Source organism: Podarcis gaigeae, assembly GCF_964106915.1.
Source record: "Podarcis gaigeae genome assembly, chromosome: 2".
Lineage (NCBI taxonomy): Eukaryota > Metazoa > Chordata > Lepidosauria > Squamata > Lacertidae > Podarcis > Podarcis gaigeae.
Genome location: NC_139679.1, coordinates 3,311,572 through 3,328,237, shown reverse-complemented (window position 1 = coordinate 3,328,237; position 16,666 = coordinate 3,311,572). Strand labels below are relative to the sequence as shown.

Here is a 16,666-nt window from a genome sequence, read left to right as displayed (position 1 = left end):
AGCCGCGAAGCGCTCTTTCTCGACCCAGCCCACCTGGCGGGGAGCGGGAAGAGGGGATGGCATGGTTAAATCAGAAGGAACCGTGTTTAGGATGGGCCTGCAAAGCAGCATCCTTCTGCACACTTGCTTCGGAGGAAGGTCGCCTGCCCCACTTTCAGGAACTTATTTCGAAGTAGTAAACATGGACACGAATTTTGCTGCACACTTCTCAACTTCTGAACCTAGGCAGCACGGAGACGCCACGTGCATGCACGTTCACACGCATGGGCGTAGCCAAGGGGGTGCAAGGAGGGCAGCTGCCTCTCCTTAAATTAAGTAAATAATTAGAAATACTTAACTGACCGATTGCATTGTAGATGTCTGGGTTATTCCCCCCCCCTCAACATAAAGCCTTCTCCCCTTTAAATAAACACTGGCTACGCCCATGTTCACAGGAAAGTCCCATTCTGTTCAATTAATCATCGGTAAATGCAATAGAAGTATTGCTTTGGAATTCCAGGCAATCAGAATTCGGCTTGGTTTTTAGAAGAAAAGTAAAAAAAACAAATCTCATTCTTAAAGCAGAATATTTTATCAAACATTTCCACATGCACCCACACATTTAACCTTTTTAAATTTGAAGAGTAAAGCAAAGATAACAGTCTCAAGTCGCAGTCAAAATAACTTGCTGCAGTGGAAGAAACCCTGAAGCCCAAAACTAGCCTGTTTTGAAATAAAAGCTAAGATGCAAATTCAGCAATTATGCTATTGGTGTTTGTCTCACCCACCTGAGCACCTGGATTAGAACACTGACAATGCTATCTACTTGGAAGTAAATCCCACAAAATTGAATGGGACTTTATTTCCAGATAAAGGAGGATAGCATTGCAGTGCAATATTCCCATTTTGTTTGTGGGAAAAACAGAATGAGGAAATTCTTGCCTGAAGCGGGAGTTTTGTTTTCTCATGTTAGAGAACACAATAATCAGCCATGGGGAAATACTGACTTTTATCTGATGATAGGACTGCCAAGTTCTCTCCCCGCCCCCCATGAGCCCCTGTACCTTAAAACATGCAAAATGATAAAAAATTAACAAGAGGCTCTGTTTTCCTCCATGAATGTTTTGTGAAGTTGCAACTTTCAAGTCATGTGGCAGTGAAGTCGAGGTACTTCTGAGCCTTCAACTGTGCTGAATGACTGGTGTGTTAAAGGTCAGCTTGCAAACTGTGATCAGGAACACTTTACCTATTGGATTTCTGCCTGTCACCAAGCTGTTAAATGCATGGGGTTGGGGAAGAGAGACAGGCGCTTCATCCTGAGTGCTTGTTTGTGGTTATAACCAACCGTCAGTTAGTGGGAATAAATTGCTGACACTTGTAACATCTGAGTGCTGAAGGATGATAATTAGGTAACAGGGTATTACAACCACAAAATCGAAGCATAAGGCTTGAACGAATTTACTTCTCCCCCTTTTATTTCATGCTCTTTCCTCTTTTCCTGCAATGCTCCAGTTCAGCTCCTTTCTCTGCAGTTGTGCAAACTACTTCTCTCCTGTGCCTTTAACCACAAATCTGCTCCTGTGCCTTTAACATCAGGCTGAATCTTCTGGGTATGGAAATACCTGGCAGGAGCTTTGGCTGCAATCAATCCTAACCATGTCTGTGGGTCTGACTCCCAAATCAGAGGGTTAGGATTGCAGTGCTTGTGTGTCTGCTTAAGTTGAGTCTTTACCAGAGCTCAGTTGAGCTTACTCCCGAGTAAATGTAATGTGATGTCATTTACCTCCAGACATGTCCCACTATGTTCATTGGGTCTTCCAGGAATGTGCATAAGACCGGTTAAGACACACTAGTGAAAGTTGTCCCTTTTTAACTTGGGACTTCTGGGTTAACTATTTAGGCATGGGCTGAACTTTAACTGACACCCACTCATTTGTCTAAGAAGGTCAAGGCAGAATACACGGGGTTACCTTGCTTTTACCCTCACAACAACCCTGCAAAGTAGGTTAGGCTGAGAGTTAGAGGAGTCTGTCTCCCAAACTCCTCCTGTTTGACTTAATGTAATTATTTGGGGATGATGTTGAAACTCTTTCCAAACAAAAGCCGGCAATGAGCCCAAACTTCCCTGCTCAGGGCCCTTTTGTGTGTCCCCTTTTTGTGGGGGGAGAGATGGAGAGAGATGGGCTCTTCCTCCCACCCTTAAAATTTTATTCTGTTTGGATCCAGGCAGAATGCTTGGAATACTTACAGTTTCCAGTCCATCTCTGTTGTGTAATTCAATTGCCCAGCTATTTCCCTTCTTGGCTGGTTCTTTCCAAAAACATGACATCCATCACTTGGGTTGTTTTTGAAAAGTTGCTCTTAAGACTTAGTGTTCCTGCTTGGCAAGCGCTTACAATGTACAGGGGATGAGGAGGAACCCTTACCTGTTCTGTGTGGGGCGTGAATGAAGCTAAGTGGTTAGAGCAGAAGAGAATATCCTTCTGCAGAAGTCTTGTATATATGAATGTGTATAAGATCTGCAAGAATTTCTGACTCACAATCAATTAGGTTGCTGAAAAAAGAATGTTTGGGGGGAAACCAGGAGTGGAATTTTGTGTGAAAGGATTTGTGACCTTGGTTTCTTTTGGTACCCATCACAAATTCCTGGGGTGAGCTTGTGTTCAGCTGCACCCTGTTCCTGAATTCTCAGAACATGTTTGTCTGCCTGAGTCACTACTTTGCTCCTGGCTTTGGTTGATGGATCTTGGGGTTCTGGTAAAATAGCCAAAGGAGAGCCTGGTGGTCTGCCCACTAAGGGCCATCTAGGTCCACATCTTCCTTCCCAGTGGCCAGCCAGATGCTTCTGGGGGAAAGCCCACAAACAGGACATGAAAGAAACAACCCTCCTCCTGTCCTTTGTACCTGGCATTTGGTATTCAGTGGAGTGCTGCCTCCAGGGGAACCTTGCAGTCTTCACCACTGATTAAAGTTGCCAACTGATCAGGAAAATGCAGCTTTGGCTGCTTGTGCACCTTCAGGCACTGGTTTGCATAACTTTTCGCAGTATGGAGATAAACTATTATCACCTGCTAATGTTTGCCTGAACATCTGGCTGCTGTTAAAGAAACTGGGACTAGCAAAATGGTAGCAATCCTTGGGAGCAGCACACAGCTGGATTCAGGGAGATAGAATGCAATAGAAGACATGGCTCTAAAATAGGGTTGCCAATTGGCTAGATATCCACCCAGCCGGTTCCTGTGCCTTTTGAGAGGTTTGCTCTCAATAATTAGGTTAAGCTTTTCATGGCATGAAACACAAATCACTTGCGAATGGCTCCAGGTCAAGCTGCAGGCATAACCAACAAGGTGCCCCCCAAATGTTATTGAATTCCCAATTTCCATCAGCCCCAACCAAAATGGCCAACGATCAGGGATGATGGGAGTTAAAATCACACAACACTGCCTACCCGAGTTAAAGGGACAGCTACAGGAGCCACTTTGAAAGTTGGCAGCCTTGACACAAGATCTACCCACCTTGGAAGAATGGCAGATGAAGGTGATGGACTACATGGAACTGGCGGAAATGACTGGCAGAATCCGAGACCAGGGAGAAGAGTCGGTGGAGGAAGATTGGAAGAAATTTAAAGACTATTTACAGAAACACTGCAAGATTAATGAATGTTAGAATGATGTTGGAATGAATTTATGTGATTTTAGCAGAAATGTTACAAATATTTAGGAAAAATAGACTGTTAATTGGTGAAAGGAGAGAAAGTAAAGTTATATTAATTTCAAGATAAATTTACAGGACAAAAATTTGAAAAGAGGGAAAGGATTTGTTGAAATGGAAAATTGACTTAGAATACAAAAAAGGGAGGTGTGAGGAGGTCAGGGAAATAAGTTAATGAAAGATCAGTAATGGGAAGATTTGTTGTATTTTCTATGGATATTTCTTTTTTGCTTAATGGATTTCAATTCTCTGTTTTATGTTCTTTTTGATTTTTCCTTTTTCTTCTTTGTATTTCATCTTTTCTTGTTTAAAATTTTTTTTGACTTTTCTTGTTGTATTTCCAAAAACTTTAATAAATATTTTATAGAAAAAAAGAAAGTAAGTTGGCAGCCTTGTGCTAGTATCTCTAGTCCAGGTGTCAGCAAACTTTTTAATCAGGGGGGTGGTCCACTGTCCCTCAGACCTTGTGGGGGGGCTGAACTATATTTTGAAAAATATAAATACCCTCAAGCTGGTCTTGCAGCTGCCTCCGGACCTGGAGGAGGAACACACTCTGCACGCTCTCAGGAGTGCATCTCAGCGGCACCCGCTCACCAGAGTCGTTGAAGAGCAGCAGCTGCTCCACTGACCCATCCCTGTGGAGCTCCCAGGTGGCGTGCTCCACACGCTGTAGCCTGTCATCCAAGTAGCTCTGCCAGGCGCGGGGCCAGCAGGCGCACCAAGCTCCAGGTGAAGTGCCATAATGCACCCGTCACGATGCCCAGACCCGCTGCCCGCCCGTCGGCCTCTCTATCCAAGGCCGCGCCAGGTTTACTTCAGCCGCGGGTGGCAAGGCTTCGGATTGGCTGCAGGAACTTTCTGCAGCCAATCCAAAGCTGTGCCAGTGTTGTGGAAGTCAGTCCCCGCGCACTGCGGTCACCTCGTCACGCGGGGACTGACTTCCACAACACTGTGTGGAACAAGGTGTGACGAGGTGACCGCAGTGCGCGGGGACTGACCGAGCAGATGGCAGGATCCGTGGGCCGGATTTACGAGCCTGGAGGGCAGCATCCGACCCCTGGGCCTTAGTTTGCTGATCCCTGCTCTAGTCTTTGTGCAGAGGAGGGAATATTGACAGATACAGTTTGACATGTTGCAACCTCTTGGCAGAAGTGGGAAAAGCTGCAGGTACCCAAATGTTCTCTTCTGCCCAAAGGTCCAGGTGCCTGCCCTTTACTGAATTCAGCCACCTTCTAGAGGCTCTGCAAGGTATATCTCAAATGGATGGCACCCTTTGAAGCTAAAGCTATCTTTCAAACTCATTTCACTCTGCATGTTGCTCTTGCACATTCAGAAAAGATCATCACAACCCTTTGAGTGCACATGCCCTTTTATAGCCTTGGAACAGACCTTTGCAGCAGCCTTTTTGCACTCCCATAGGCAAAATTCCAGAGGAATCTCTGCTCTTGACTTTTGGCACTTGATCGCCCATGTACTGCGAAGGAGATGCAGCTCCCAGGAGTCTAATGGAATGCTCCCTGAACCACAGAAAGGGAGCAGGCAGACAAGATGTAATTTTCAGGAATGACCCTTGGAATGGCAGCCTCTGTCCTCCCCTGGTGGAGTGGCAGCCTTGTTGTTGGGCCCAGGAGAAAAAGTGCTGGGGAAAGTACATGAGGTGGGTGGTGCCAAGGCTCTGTTGGAAGCTCATCAGGAATTCTGTAGCAGCATCTCCTAACCCAGTGCTTTCCAGATGTTTGTTCAACAACTTCCACCAGCCTCAGCCAGCATGCCCAGTGGTCAGGGATGATGGGAGTGCTAGTCCAGCAACAGCTGGAGGACAACAGGTTGGGGATGGCTGCTTTGTAGTGATCCTTCACACTTCTGGGACTTGGCCTGTTTAGGGCTGCTGATGGTTGGTGGCCAACAGTTAAGGCTTTCTTACAGAAGGAGGCATGCTCCCAAAAAAGACACAGCCTTGTCCTGTTCTTTTAGCTTCTGGGCAATTTCCTCTCTCTCTTTGTGTGTGTATATTCAAGAACCAGCACTTCAGACTGCTTGCCAGAGGGTTGCGTGGTTTTTTTGAAAGCTCGTAAGGTTGAGTAAAAAAATATCATCATTCTCAATGAGGGTATGTTTGAAATGTGTAGCCCACAAGTAGCCTGCATGGTGCCATCCAAATGTTGGACTCCCAAGTCCTACAAGCCTCAACCAGCATGGCAAATATTCAGGGATGGCAGGGGTGTTGGAATCCATCAGCACTACATGGGCTATCTCTGGTCGAAACCTAAACTTGCCAGATCATTGAGATCAGAAATTGGTCTCCTGGTGCACCATTTTAAGAAGCTGCTCACACCTGCTAACCACCTCAAAGACATTGGTTAGTAGGTTTTTAGGCACTGTATCGTAATAAAATGAAGTTACACCAGGGTGGTGGCTGACCAAGCGTGGACAAGCAAGCCTTTATTGGGGCAAAGGCAGTGCTATTCTAGAAAAAGAGATGCCAGAACTCACCATGAACGCCTGCCTAGTTCTCTTATAATGGCGGTGGCACCCATTGGAGAGGTACTGGAGCTGAAGAAAGTTCTGGCTGAAAAAAGCTCTGGGCAAAGGAATCTTGTCTCTTTAGTTAAACACTTCCTGTTTTCAAGTGCAGCCGATTTTATTTATTCTTGATATGGATACGCAAGAGATTAGTTATGAATTGCCCTGACTAGTGTGTCATTTTCTGTTACCATGAGGGTGAGGGCATTAATAGCTAGTTTTCATTCATTATTTTCATTTTTTAGAAGTGAAAAAGCACTATTTCTCCATTTAAAATGAAAATAAATAATAGAAGGAAACCAGTGACGAAGTCTCTACTCCTCCTGCACCTAGAACAGAATCTCATAATAGGGCATTTGAAGTGTCTTATTAAGACAGTTTTCTTTACTTAAGTCTCCCAATGAAGTCAACATGGAGTAACAAGATAGGCGGGCCCTACAAACAGGAAATTCTAAACATTGGAAAGGGGACTTATACATAAAGTAAACATTAAAGAAGGATCTTGGTTATGTGGAAGAGCATCGCTGGACAATGCAGCACTATATTAAGCACCCTGTGAAACCTCCATTTTAATTGTACTTTGAGCAAATTACAGAATAGCAATGCTACATTAGCAATAAAGATAGGGCTACAGTGCAGAAGCAACCATGGGAAAAATATTCCTTCTGCATTTCTGGCAGAAAGCCAAGGAACAGAGAAGTATAGCGAAATGACCCAAGGTCATAAAAGAACTGAAAATAGAGCAAATTACCTGCTTGTAATGAGTCTGGCTTCATTTCTGCAGTATATGAGCATTTCTCCCTCCCTCCCTCCCTCCCTCTTAAGTTATAATTCATTTATGTACCAGAAAGCATGGAAATATTAAGTTAAGGTGCCCACCTTCACTTCCACAGTATGTTGACGATGACTTCCACCGCGTATTGCACTCACAATTTATTTCGCATGCACTCCTTGGTCTTCCAACTTCAGTATTCTTCACCTGCTGATTGGTGGCAACGCTGTTGTTGGGGTTGGTGATCTATCACACTTTAATAGGATGTCTGTTTTTGTATCCTCAAGGATGTTCAAGGGCGGGGAGCCTGTTTCCCTCCAGATGCTGTTAAACTACAGCTCTCATCATCTTATAGGGCTTCTTTTCATCTGTTTCAAGCCTCCCAGTGGGCAGTTGGAAGAGGTGCTGTTAACGAACAGCAGTTATTGACTGGACCCTTTATTTAATTATTGACAGCTGTTGCACTCTAGGGATAAAGGCTGCTGCCTCAGTGAAATAATTTCCCCCAGGTTTGTGCTGCTAGATGGTGCACATCTAGCTTCTAAACTTTGGAACTGGGGTCCCCTTATGCTGCTTGCACTTTCTGAGCTCTGCTGCACTGTGACGTTTGCTTCCTGTACCCAGGATAAGCTCCCAATTCTGCTATCCTTGACTCTGAGGTTTGGTGAGTTAAAAACGGCTGTAGAGCTTCAAGTGTACTACTGCTGAAGTTCAGATAGACTGCTCCTGTTCAGTGCTGTTCAATTCCCCAGCCTCCAAGAAACCAAAAACAACTTCCTGGCAGCTGCTGCCAAGTATCATAATCTACTTTTCTCTCCACCCTCATCAATGTTTAATGGCTGAATGTGCTTTACTGTGGAAGGCTGCAAGTAGAAGGCTTTTGGGAAGCTGAAAATGATGTACCAGTGCTCTGTGCTGACTACACCTCGAAACAAACACATGTTTGGCTTTTTACCTACTGTCTTGAAAACAGGCTTAATTGTACTTTTTATAGTATCCAGTATTTATAGTATTCAGAACAGGGCCTACCAAGATTTCCTTTGGAATTTTCTCCTCACTTTACAGCATGTCCACCCCACAAGTATCAGTTTTACATCAATTTTATTTTTGCGAATCGGCAGTGACAGAGCATATGCTTTGCATACAAAAACTCGTAGGGTCAATCTCTGGTATTTATTTGGCAGGGTAGGAACTTCTGCTTAAAATCCTGCAGATGAGCCGGTGATCCAACTGGTTATAAAGGACCTTCCTCTCTACCCCCCCCCTGCCCTTCCCCCTGAGAACCCAGACTGAGCATTGCACTTTTGTAAAAGTTCTGTGATAGATCTCTGGAAATCCTGTGCCTGCATCAGTTCCCGTCCTAGGGTCCTCCTAGGGAACAGGAATCAGTATTAAGCCAGTTCAAATCTTTCATGTAGATATGCCAGATCATATCTGGAGGATGAGGATGATTGCCTGCCCCCTTTCCCCCAAACAGGGAATCAAGGCGACTTACAGATAAAAACAACAGCTAGAAACAGGGGAAAGCTTCTCAATAAAAGCAATTAAACATTGATAGAATGAAAACTAATAAACGGAGAGAGAAAGTGAGAGGGAGGATTTTAATTCTATCAATGTTTAATTTTAGAACTATATAGATATAGATTAGATATCGTTATGTGTGTACTGTATAAACATTTTGGCACCTGAGGCAAACTACAAAATGGTGCCCCCTCCCTGCCAGGGAAGAGGGCGTGAAGATCTGCCTCAGGAACAAGGGGGAGGGAATAAAGATCTACATTGGGAACAAGGGTGGGAGGAGACCAGCAGCCCCTCCTATTTGCCAAGAGGCCACTGTAGCCACCTAATATGGCAGCTAGGCTCTATTCAGCTTGGTAATTTAGGAACTACCACAGCTGACACCAGCCATCACTGGCAGCATTTCTGGGGGTGGGGGGCTGCCTGCCGCACCTCTCATTGCCACTGCGGCACCAGTAGCAGGCAATGCCTTCTTTGGAGGCTGAATATGTTGCCCCTGTGGATCCTGCCACCTGAGGTGGGTGCCTCACTTTGCCTCATGGATGAGCTGGCCTTGTGTGTGTGTGTGTGTGTGTGTGTGTGTGTCTCATAAAGTGGTACCTTGGGTTACAGACGCTTCAGGTTACAGACACTTCAGGTTACAGACTCCGCTAACCCAGAAATAGTACCTCGGGTTAAGAACTTTGCTTCAGGATGAGAACAGAAATTGTGCAGCAGCGGGAGGCCCCATTAGCTAAAGTGGCACCTCAGGTTAAGAACAGTTTCAGGTTAAAAACGGACCTCCAGAATGAATTAAGTTCTTTACCAGAGGTACCACTGTATAATTTTGAGGTGCCCGCCCCCCCGCTAAACCCTAGAAATGAGTACCGGAAAATGGTAGGTTTTTTACTATTGGAGGCCAGTAGAAAAATACAGGCTAAGCTTCCTTTCCAAGCCAGGGCCTCACCTGGGATAGAAGCATTAACATGGCAAAGGTGTTGGGCCTGGGCAGACAGAGGTTGCCATGAAGACAGGAAAAGTGTGTCTTTAACATGGAGTGCTGGGAAGGAGGGTGAGGGCAGTGACAGACATTGACCATGGACAGTCTGGCTGAGAGATGCCTTTGACTCCCAATGCTGCACTACTGTGAGGAACAAGCCACTCTTGAAATGACCATGCTGTAAGATCTGGGCTCCCTCCATGCAGACTGAGGCTGTAAATATGTGAATAACACGCACCACCATGTCTTCAATTCTCCACAGCAGCACAACCCCTGGATGAGGCCTGCAACACCCCTGTGAATCTTGCTACCACTTGGCAGAGCGTGGGGGTCGTGCCCAACATTTCTAGCAATATATATATACAATGGTACCTTGGGTTACATACGCTTCAGGTTACAGACTATGCTAACCCAGAAATAGTGCTTCAGGTCAAGAACAGAAATTGGGCTCCGGCGGTGCGGCAGCAGGAGGCCCCATTAGCTAAAGTGGTGCTTCTGGTTAAGAACAATTTCAGGTTAAGAACAGACCTCCGGAACAAATTAAGTACTTAACCCGAGGTACCACTGTAACTGACGCCATCTGCCTGTGTCTCAGCAATGGAAGAGCGCAATTTCAGAGAGAAAGTCAAACTGTGGCAGCCCCTTCTGTGGCTCTAGAGACCAATACAGGAGAGGCATGTTTTCTTGCAGCTGGGGCAGAGGAAGGTGTCTGGATTTGTTGCTACAGATGCACCACACCGTGATTAGGGATTTGGGCGTTCGAGCGGCCATTTAAAAGAAAATCCCTCCACTGCCCGGACAGCTCGGTCAGCAGCGCATGGCTAGATGTGTCAGCCGCTCATCGGGGTCGAGCGCGGTGCGATAAGGCCAAGGGCTCGATCCCCCCCCCCTCCAGACTCCTGCACGGCCAAGGGGTTGGGAGAGCCGCCCCTCGGGGATCACGCCCAGCTGCCCGAGTCTCCCGCGCCAACGACGGCAAGAGCAACCTGCTTACGTCACAGTCGCGCTCGCTCAGCCTTCTTCGAAAACGGCGCCCACGTTGGCGGGAAACGACGTCACGCGGCCCCATTCAGACCTCCTTTCCCTCGCCAGCGCCGGAAAGCGCAGAAGCCACGCCCCCGCTCCTCATTGGAGGAGCCGGGCGGGGCGGGGCGGAGCTCTGCGACGCGGCGAGAGGGAAGGCGGCGCCTCGGAGCCCGGATGTTGGCGGGGCGGCAGGAGGCGCGAGGCGGAGAGGACGACGCGGCCGGAGGGAGAGGCGAGCGCGGGGCGGGGCGGGGCCCATGGAGGGAGACCCGGGGCCTCTCGGGGTAAGGGCGGCCGGGGGGCGGCGGGAGGCGGGCCCTTCCCCCGCTGACATCCCGGGCCGGGAGGGAGGGAGGGAGGGAGGGAGGGAAGCAGCTCGCCGCCTCCCTGAGGAGAAACTCCGGGTGAGTTTCCGGGCGCCTGCCTACCTGGCCTGGAAGCGGCGAAGGGCAGGCGCTCTGCATGTGTCTCAGAAGCACTGCTGCTGCCGCTACCGCTGCCGCCCTTCCTCGGGGGGAGGAGCCTGTTTGAACCCTGGTCGCCTGGCTCCTCCCTCCAGGAAGGGCTTCTGAGGCGGCGGCGGCGGCGGCGTTGTCGCCCCACAACCGCCCCGCCAGGTGGGAAACGCGGCCTGGCTGCTGGGGAGGCTCCGGGGCTTCTGACTGCTCGCTCTCCCTTTGCTCTGGCCCCGAGGTCCGCCCAGAGGTGGAGAGGCTGGGCCTCGGGATGCCTCAGCAGGGCCTGATGGGTGTTTCAACTTCCAAATTCCGAAAAGGAGGGGCGCTAAAAAGTAGTAATAGGACTTGGCAGCTCAAAAGATACTTTGGTTAAATTAATGTACTTTAGTTTTGTGTGTAGAATTACATAGAAATCCTTTTAAATGATTGCCAAGTACTTGCAGTTACATTATATATTAATAGTTATTATTTAGCATTGCGTGACATTTTCAGAAGGTAAAGTTATTATTTTGGGGTTTTCCAAAAGCAGTTAATGTACTTCTTCATCAAACATATCAAGCTAAATGTTGCTCAACCACACAGAAAATAGCAAATTTGAATTCCTCGCAGCTAAAAACATATTTTCAAAACCCCTCACTGAAGGAATTTGTAGACATTAAGTTTCATCCCCTAAATTGACATGTCCTAATACCACGGATTGATGAAAATTGCAAGTGGAAAAGGTGCTGCCGCACTCTTTGTGGACTTCATGTAGGCGTCTCATTGATTAGATGGGGCTCTGGTTTGATCCAATGGGTCTCCTCTTCAGTGTTTGAAACTCCCATTGTTCTAGGTGCATTTTGCGACAGGAATATCATTAGCGTGAACAGTTTTCTGAGCTCTGGGAAAGGAGGACTTTTTCCTGCCTCCCCACTCAAGAATATTAGGGGGGTGGGCAGGGGAAGGACTAGACTGTGTGAAAAATGAACATAATATTTTAGCTGCAGCTCATTCATTTTCAGCTTTGTATTCTTGATATTAAAAAATCGTGCCTAGACATTCTGTTGTTGCACCCATAATATAGTTTTAAGGTGCCATTTAGTTCCTAGCTTTCATATATCAGTTTCCAACACTGCTCCTCTTAGATTGCATTCTAGCCAGCACATGACTCTGACTGGAATCTTGAGGTTTCTGTAGACCGTAGATGGGTTGTGGCTGCTCCGAGAAAGTTGGATCATGTTCTAAGCAAGCACCACTAGCAGAACAGGTGTGAAGGCATACCTATTTAGCCAAGCATTACCCCATAACCTGTACTTTGGATTTTATTGTTTTAAATGTCATGCTTTTTAACTGACTTGGTTTACTGCATACAGGCAACTCCACATTTGCATAGGGGTTGGTTCTGAGACATTGTTCAGCCCCTGTTATGGGGCTGAAAATGGCGCATGCGTTAGCTGTCACATGTGCCTCTTTCTGTGGGAAATTGATTAGTTGTCAACTTGACAACTTAATAACTGAGTTGTGCGATTGTATACTTAGCATTTGATTGTGTAATGCTGAGTTAACACTGCTTGGTGCAGGATTAAGGAATGGTAATCAGTTTGCTGCAGTGGCTGGAGCAACTTGGTTGAAATGGATGCTGTTGAGATAACATCACTAACTGTTGGAAACTGGTTATCCCAAGTATCCCACTCCTGGTTTTCTAGTAGATTGTTCATATCTGTCTTGGAAGCTTCATGACCAGCTGAGGGTTTGAACCTTGTTTTATTTTGTCCAAACTTGTTCCACTAGGGGTTGGGGAGCAGAAATGTAAACCATTATTAGTAACAGTATTTCTGTTGTTGTGATGATGATGTGTGTAATGGCTGCTTGCTAAACACAATAAGCAGAACTGATGCCTATAGTATATTCCTCGGAACTTCTGGGTTCTTGGCAATGCAGCAGTTGCTGAGTTCAACACAGACTTCTTTTTGAACATGATCTTCTCCCATAGGTAGATCCTTACAGCCATAATGGATGATTTAAACCTGCACTACAGATTTCTGAACTGGAGGAGAAGGATCCGGGAGATCCGAGAGGTGCGAGCTGTTCGCTACCAAGAAAGGTTCAAACACATCCTTGTTGATGGAGACACATTAAGGTACTTTTTGGTGCTGAAAAAGCTGAGGAATCTATTTTGGACTTTTGAAGAAGCACATTTATTAGATATTCTTACAAGAATATGATGATAAATTTAATATTTTTCCCACCACTCCGGGCGTCTCCCCATAGAATATTAAAAACACGATAAAACACCAAACATTAAAAACTTTCCTAAACCTAAGCCTTCAGATGTCTTCTAAAAGTCAGGTAGTTGTTTATTTCCTTGACATCGGATGGGAGGACGTTCCATAGGTCGGGTTCCACTACCAAGAAGGCCCTCTGCCTGGTTCCCTGTAACCTCAATTCTCATAGTGAGGGAACTGCCAGAAGGCCCTCGGTGCTAAACCTCTGTGTCCGGGCTGAACAATGGGGGCAGAGATGCACCTTCAGGTATACTGGGCTGAGGCCATTTAGGGCTTTAAAGGTCAGCACCAACACGGAAATGTATTGGGAGCCAATGAAGGTCTTTCAGGACCAGTTTTATATGGTCTTTGCCACTCCCAGTTACCAGTCTAGCTGCTGCATTCTGGATTAGTTGTAGTTTCTGGGTCACCTTCAAAGGTAGCCCCATGTAGAGCACATTGCAGTAGTCCAAGTAGGAGATAAGTAGAGCATGCATGTCTCTGGCAAGACAGTCTGCGGGCAGGTAGGATCTCAGCCTGCGTACCAGATGGAGCTGGTAGACAGCTAACCTGGACACAGAATTGACCGCCTCCATGGACAGCTGTGAATCCAAAATGACTCCCAGGCTGCGCACTTGGTCCTTCAGGGGCACAGTTACCCCATTCAGGACCAGGGAGTCTCCCGCCCCCCCCCCCAAAAAACAGTACTTCTGTCTTGTCAGGATTCAACCTTAATCTATTAGCCGCCATCCATCCTCCAACCACCTCTTCAACATTTTGTACTTCTTACAGATGAGGATTTAATCCCTTTGAATGCATGTTGATGGGAAATAGCAAATATGTGGAATAAACTCAGATCTCCAAGACAGATGGCCTAGTTGTTGAAACAATCAGAGCACCAAAAGTTTTAAACTCCAGAATTTAATGGCATTTAAGCCCCACCTCACTGCTGACTTTCCTTTTTATAAAAAAGGAAAGAAAAAAGTTCATAGGTCACTCTTCTCTCCTCCTTTTGTAACCCACTTGGTGCATCAACTTTGCTGTCATTTAGAACAGGTTGGTCAGCTGATTGAGTGGGTCAGACCTAACAATAAAACAATTTTACCTCTTTGGTGGCTCTCCAGACAACATATTAAAAAGAAAATATTTCTAAGTTGTAAAATAAAACCGAGGTTCCCTAGTCCTGAATTATAGGGAAAGAAATATGTTTTTTAAAATTGGAGAACTGAGGTTTGGGTCATTTAATTCCTTTTGTGGCTTTTAAACTCGCCTGTCCTGTAAACCAAATGTTGAAGGTCTCTATAAAGCATTGAATTCTACACCTTTGCCTATGTCAGCTGTAGCCAAATCCCTTTGGATGTTGTTAGACTACTTCCCATCAGCCTCAGCTAGCATGTACCCGTGGTTAGATGTGATAGGAACTATAGTCCAGCAACATCTGGAGGGCACCATGTTGGCTACCTCTGGCTCAGTTATTCTGTTTCCAAGTGGCTTCTGGCCTAGTCAGTGTCATGAAGAAATACTGTATCAGCAGTATGGAGATCTTGCTCCAGGAAGGAGGTGATTGCTGAAGTTTAGGACTTTACTGTTGATAGTCCCTTGCTTCTTTTGTTGTGGCCTGATGTCTAGGCCTGAGTTTTCTTATTTGCTGCTGCTTCTAAAGCGGTTGCATTTTGTACTTTGATTGGAGCTTGGAGAAGCTGACCTCATATCTTTTCTGCAGTTACCATGGAAATTCTGGTGAAGTCGGCTGCTACGTTGCTCCTCGCCCACTGACCAAAGACAACAATTATTTTGAGGTAACTTGCTCAGCTCTCTTGACAATTGGGAGGCATCTTTTTTTCTTTTTGCAACAGGTTTGGAGCAATAGTTATCAAAATGCTGTTAACACCAAGGATCCTCCATGGTTTTCACTTTTTGTGTCTAACCGTTTTGTTTTCTGTTGCTGTTGAGGGCCAGGCTAGAACCAAATGACCAGAATTTTAGCAAAAGATTAGGCGACGTTTCCTAATGGTAAGAGCTGATTGGCAGTGGGGCAGGCTGGCTTAGGAGGTTCTCCTTCCTTTGGATGTATTTAAGGAGAGCCTAGGCAGCCATTTGTTAGAGATGTTGTAGTTTCATGATTTCTGCATCGAAGGGGAAAAGTCAGGCATGACAAACATAATAGTGGGGGTTGGGTCAAGGGAAGAGCTGCTAATGATGGCAAACACCAGCGACGGTACTTCCTAGAACCACCAAGCTGAGTAGATCCCAGCAGCAATGTGGTCTACTGTGGTCTTTGAACCATTTCTCAATGGTGCTTGTCTAAGACTGTAAACACAGAGTTGTCCTGGACCTGGCAGACCATAAGATATGGCTGACAGGACTGCATTTGTCTTGATGGGTCATAGAATGTGTAAAAACTCAGTCTAGGTAGGTTGACAGAGTGTTCTTCGTTGGCGCCTGGGGTGGGTGGAGTGCGCTGCCAGATCGATGCCTGCCCATTGGAGCTAGCAGTGCTGCGCTGCGCCACTTGCCTGGCCATGCGTTGGGGAGCCTGGCTGGCTGACACTGCTGACGCCACCCTACTTTGAGGGGTGCATTCAGAGCACCCTGCGAGTGTAGTGCCATTTTGTGAGACTTGCAAAATGGCACGGGGATGGCAGGGCGTATGCCTATTGCGTCCTTCCGAAGCCACCCTCCATACATAGTGGGGAGAACTGTTTTTAAGAGCATTTGACATCCCTTTGGCAGTCTGTGCAGGGTAGAGCAGCTGGCAGCTGATGCTAAGGCCATGTCATGTCCTTATGCCATTGGCTCAGCGGGATTCATTGCTAGTGGGGTCATTGTGCTAGCAAGTTAGTGGGAAGGGGAGAGTAGATTCCATTCTGCAGATGTGGATCTTTATGTAGCCAAAATGGAGGTAGCAACTGATCAATGGGCTTGGGCAAACCTAAGGTTTCCAGAAATACTAAATAATCCTTAGGAGTGCCCCCCCCCCCGCCCGCAAACACCACAGCCGAATGATGACTGAATATTCTTCATGAAGATGAAATGCTGACAGACTTGTGGGGTGGAGTGGGAGCAGAAACCTGGAGCAAGTATGCCATGGAGTTTCCTGGAAAAGGGGCGTTGGTAGAATCTTGCACTCTTAACTGCCACATTTTGTTGCAGATCCCACTTGTAATATTTAATAGCTACTTGACCCATTCTCCACATTCTCGTGAGCAGAGAGGTGTGTGGTCCTGGAAGGTAGATAATTTAGAAGGGGAGCCCCGGAACTCCTTTCACAATAGTGGGCAGAATCAAGTGTGCTGTGAACAGACTTCAACTTTCTCTACTTCCCCTGCACTCCCCAGATCTGCTCTGGAGAGTCCCCATATCCCCTAAGCAGATTTTGAAGATGGGCAAGAGAGAGAGGAGAGGAAGATGAAGTCATGTTGCTCAAGAGGATGTCCATTCTGCTTACACACAGTTG

The 16,666-nt window shown here is 46.5% G+C and overlaps 1 protein-coding gene across 12 annotated transcripts in view; it reads left to right on the top strand.

Annotated features, from left to right (window-relative positions):
* The first annotated feature begins 10,633 nt into the window (after nt 1-10,633).
* SPRYD3 (SPRY domain containing 3) overlaps nt 10,634-16,666 on the top strand; it is a 46,744-nt gene continuing 40,711 nt past the window's right edge. Inside the window, exons 1-3 of one of the 12 annotated variants that reach the window (XM_083729219.1) lie at nt 10,634-10,740; nt 12,939-13,085; nt 14,933-15,008. In XM_083729219.1, the coding sequence (XP_083585345.1) occupies nt 12,958-13,085; nt 14,933-15,008 (204 nt within the window). In that variant the 5' untranslated portion in view covers nt 10,634-10,740; nt 12,939-12,957. Of the gene's footprint in view, nt 10,793-10,824; nt 10,913-11,060; nt 11,126-12,095; nt 12,213-12,938; nt 13,086-14,932; nt 15,009-16,666 lie in introns of those variants that run through there. The other 11 variants (XM_083729224.1, XM_083729218.1, XM_083729223.1 and 8 more) reach the window with 11 other exon arrangements.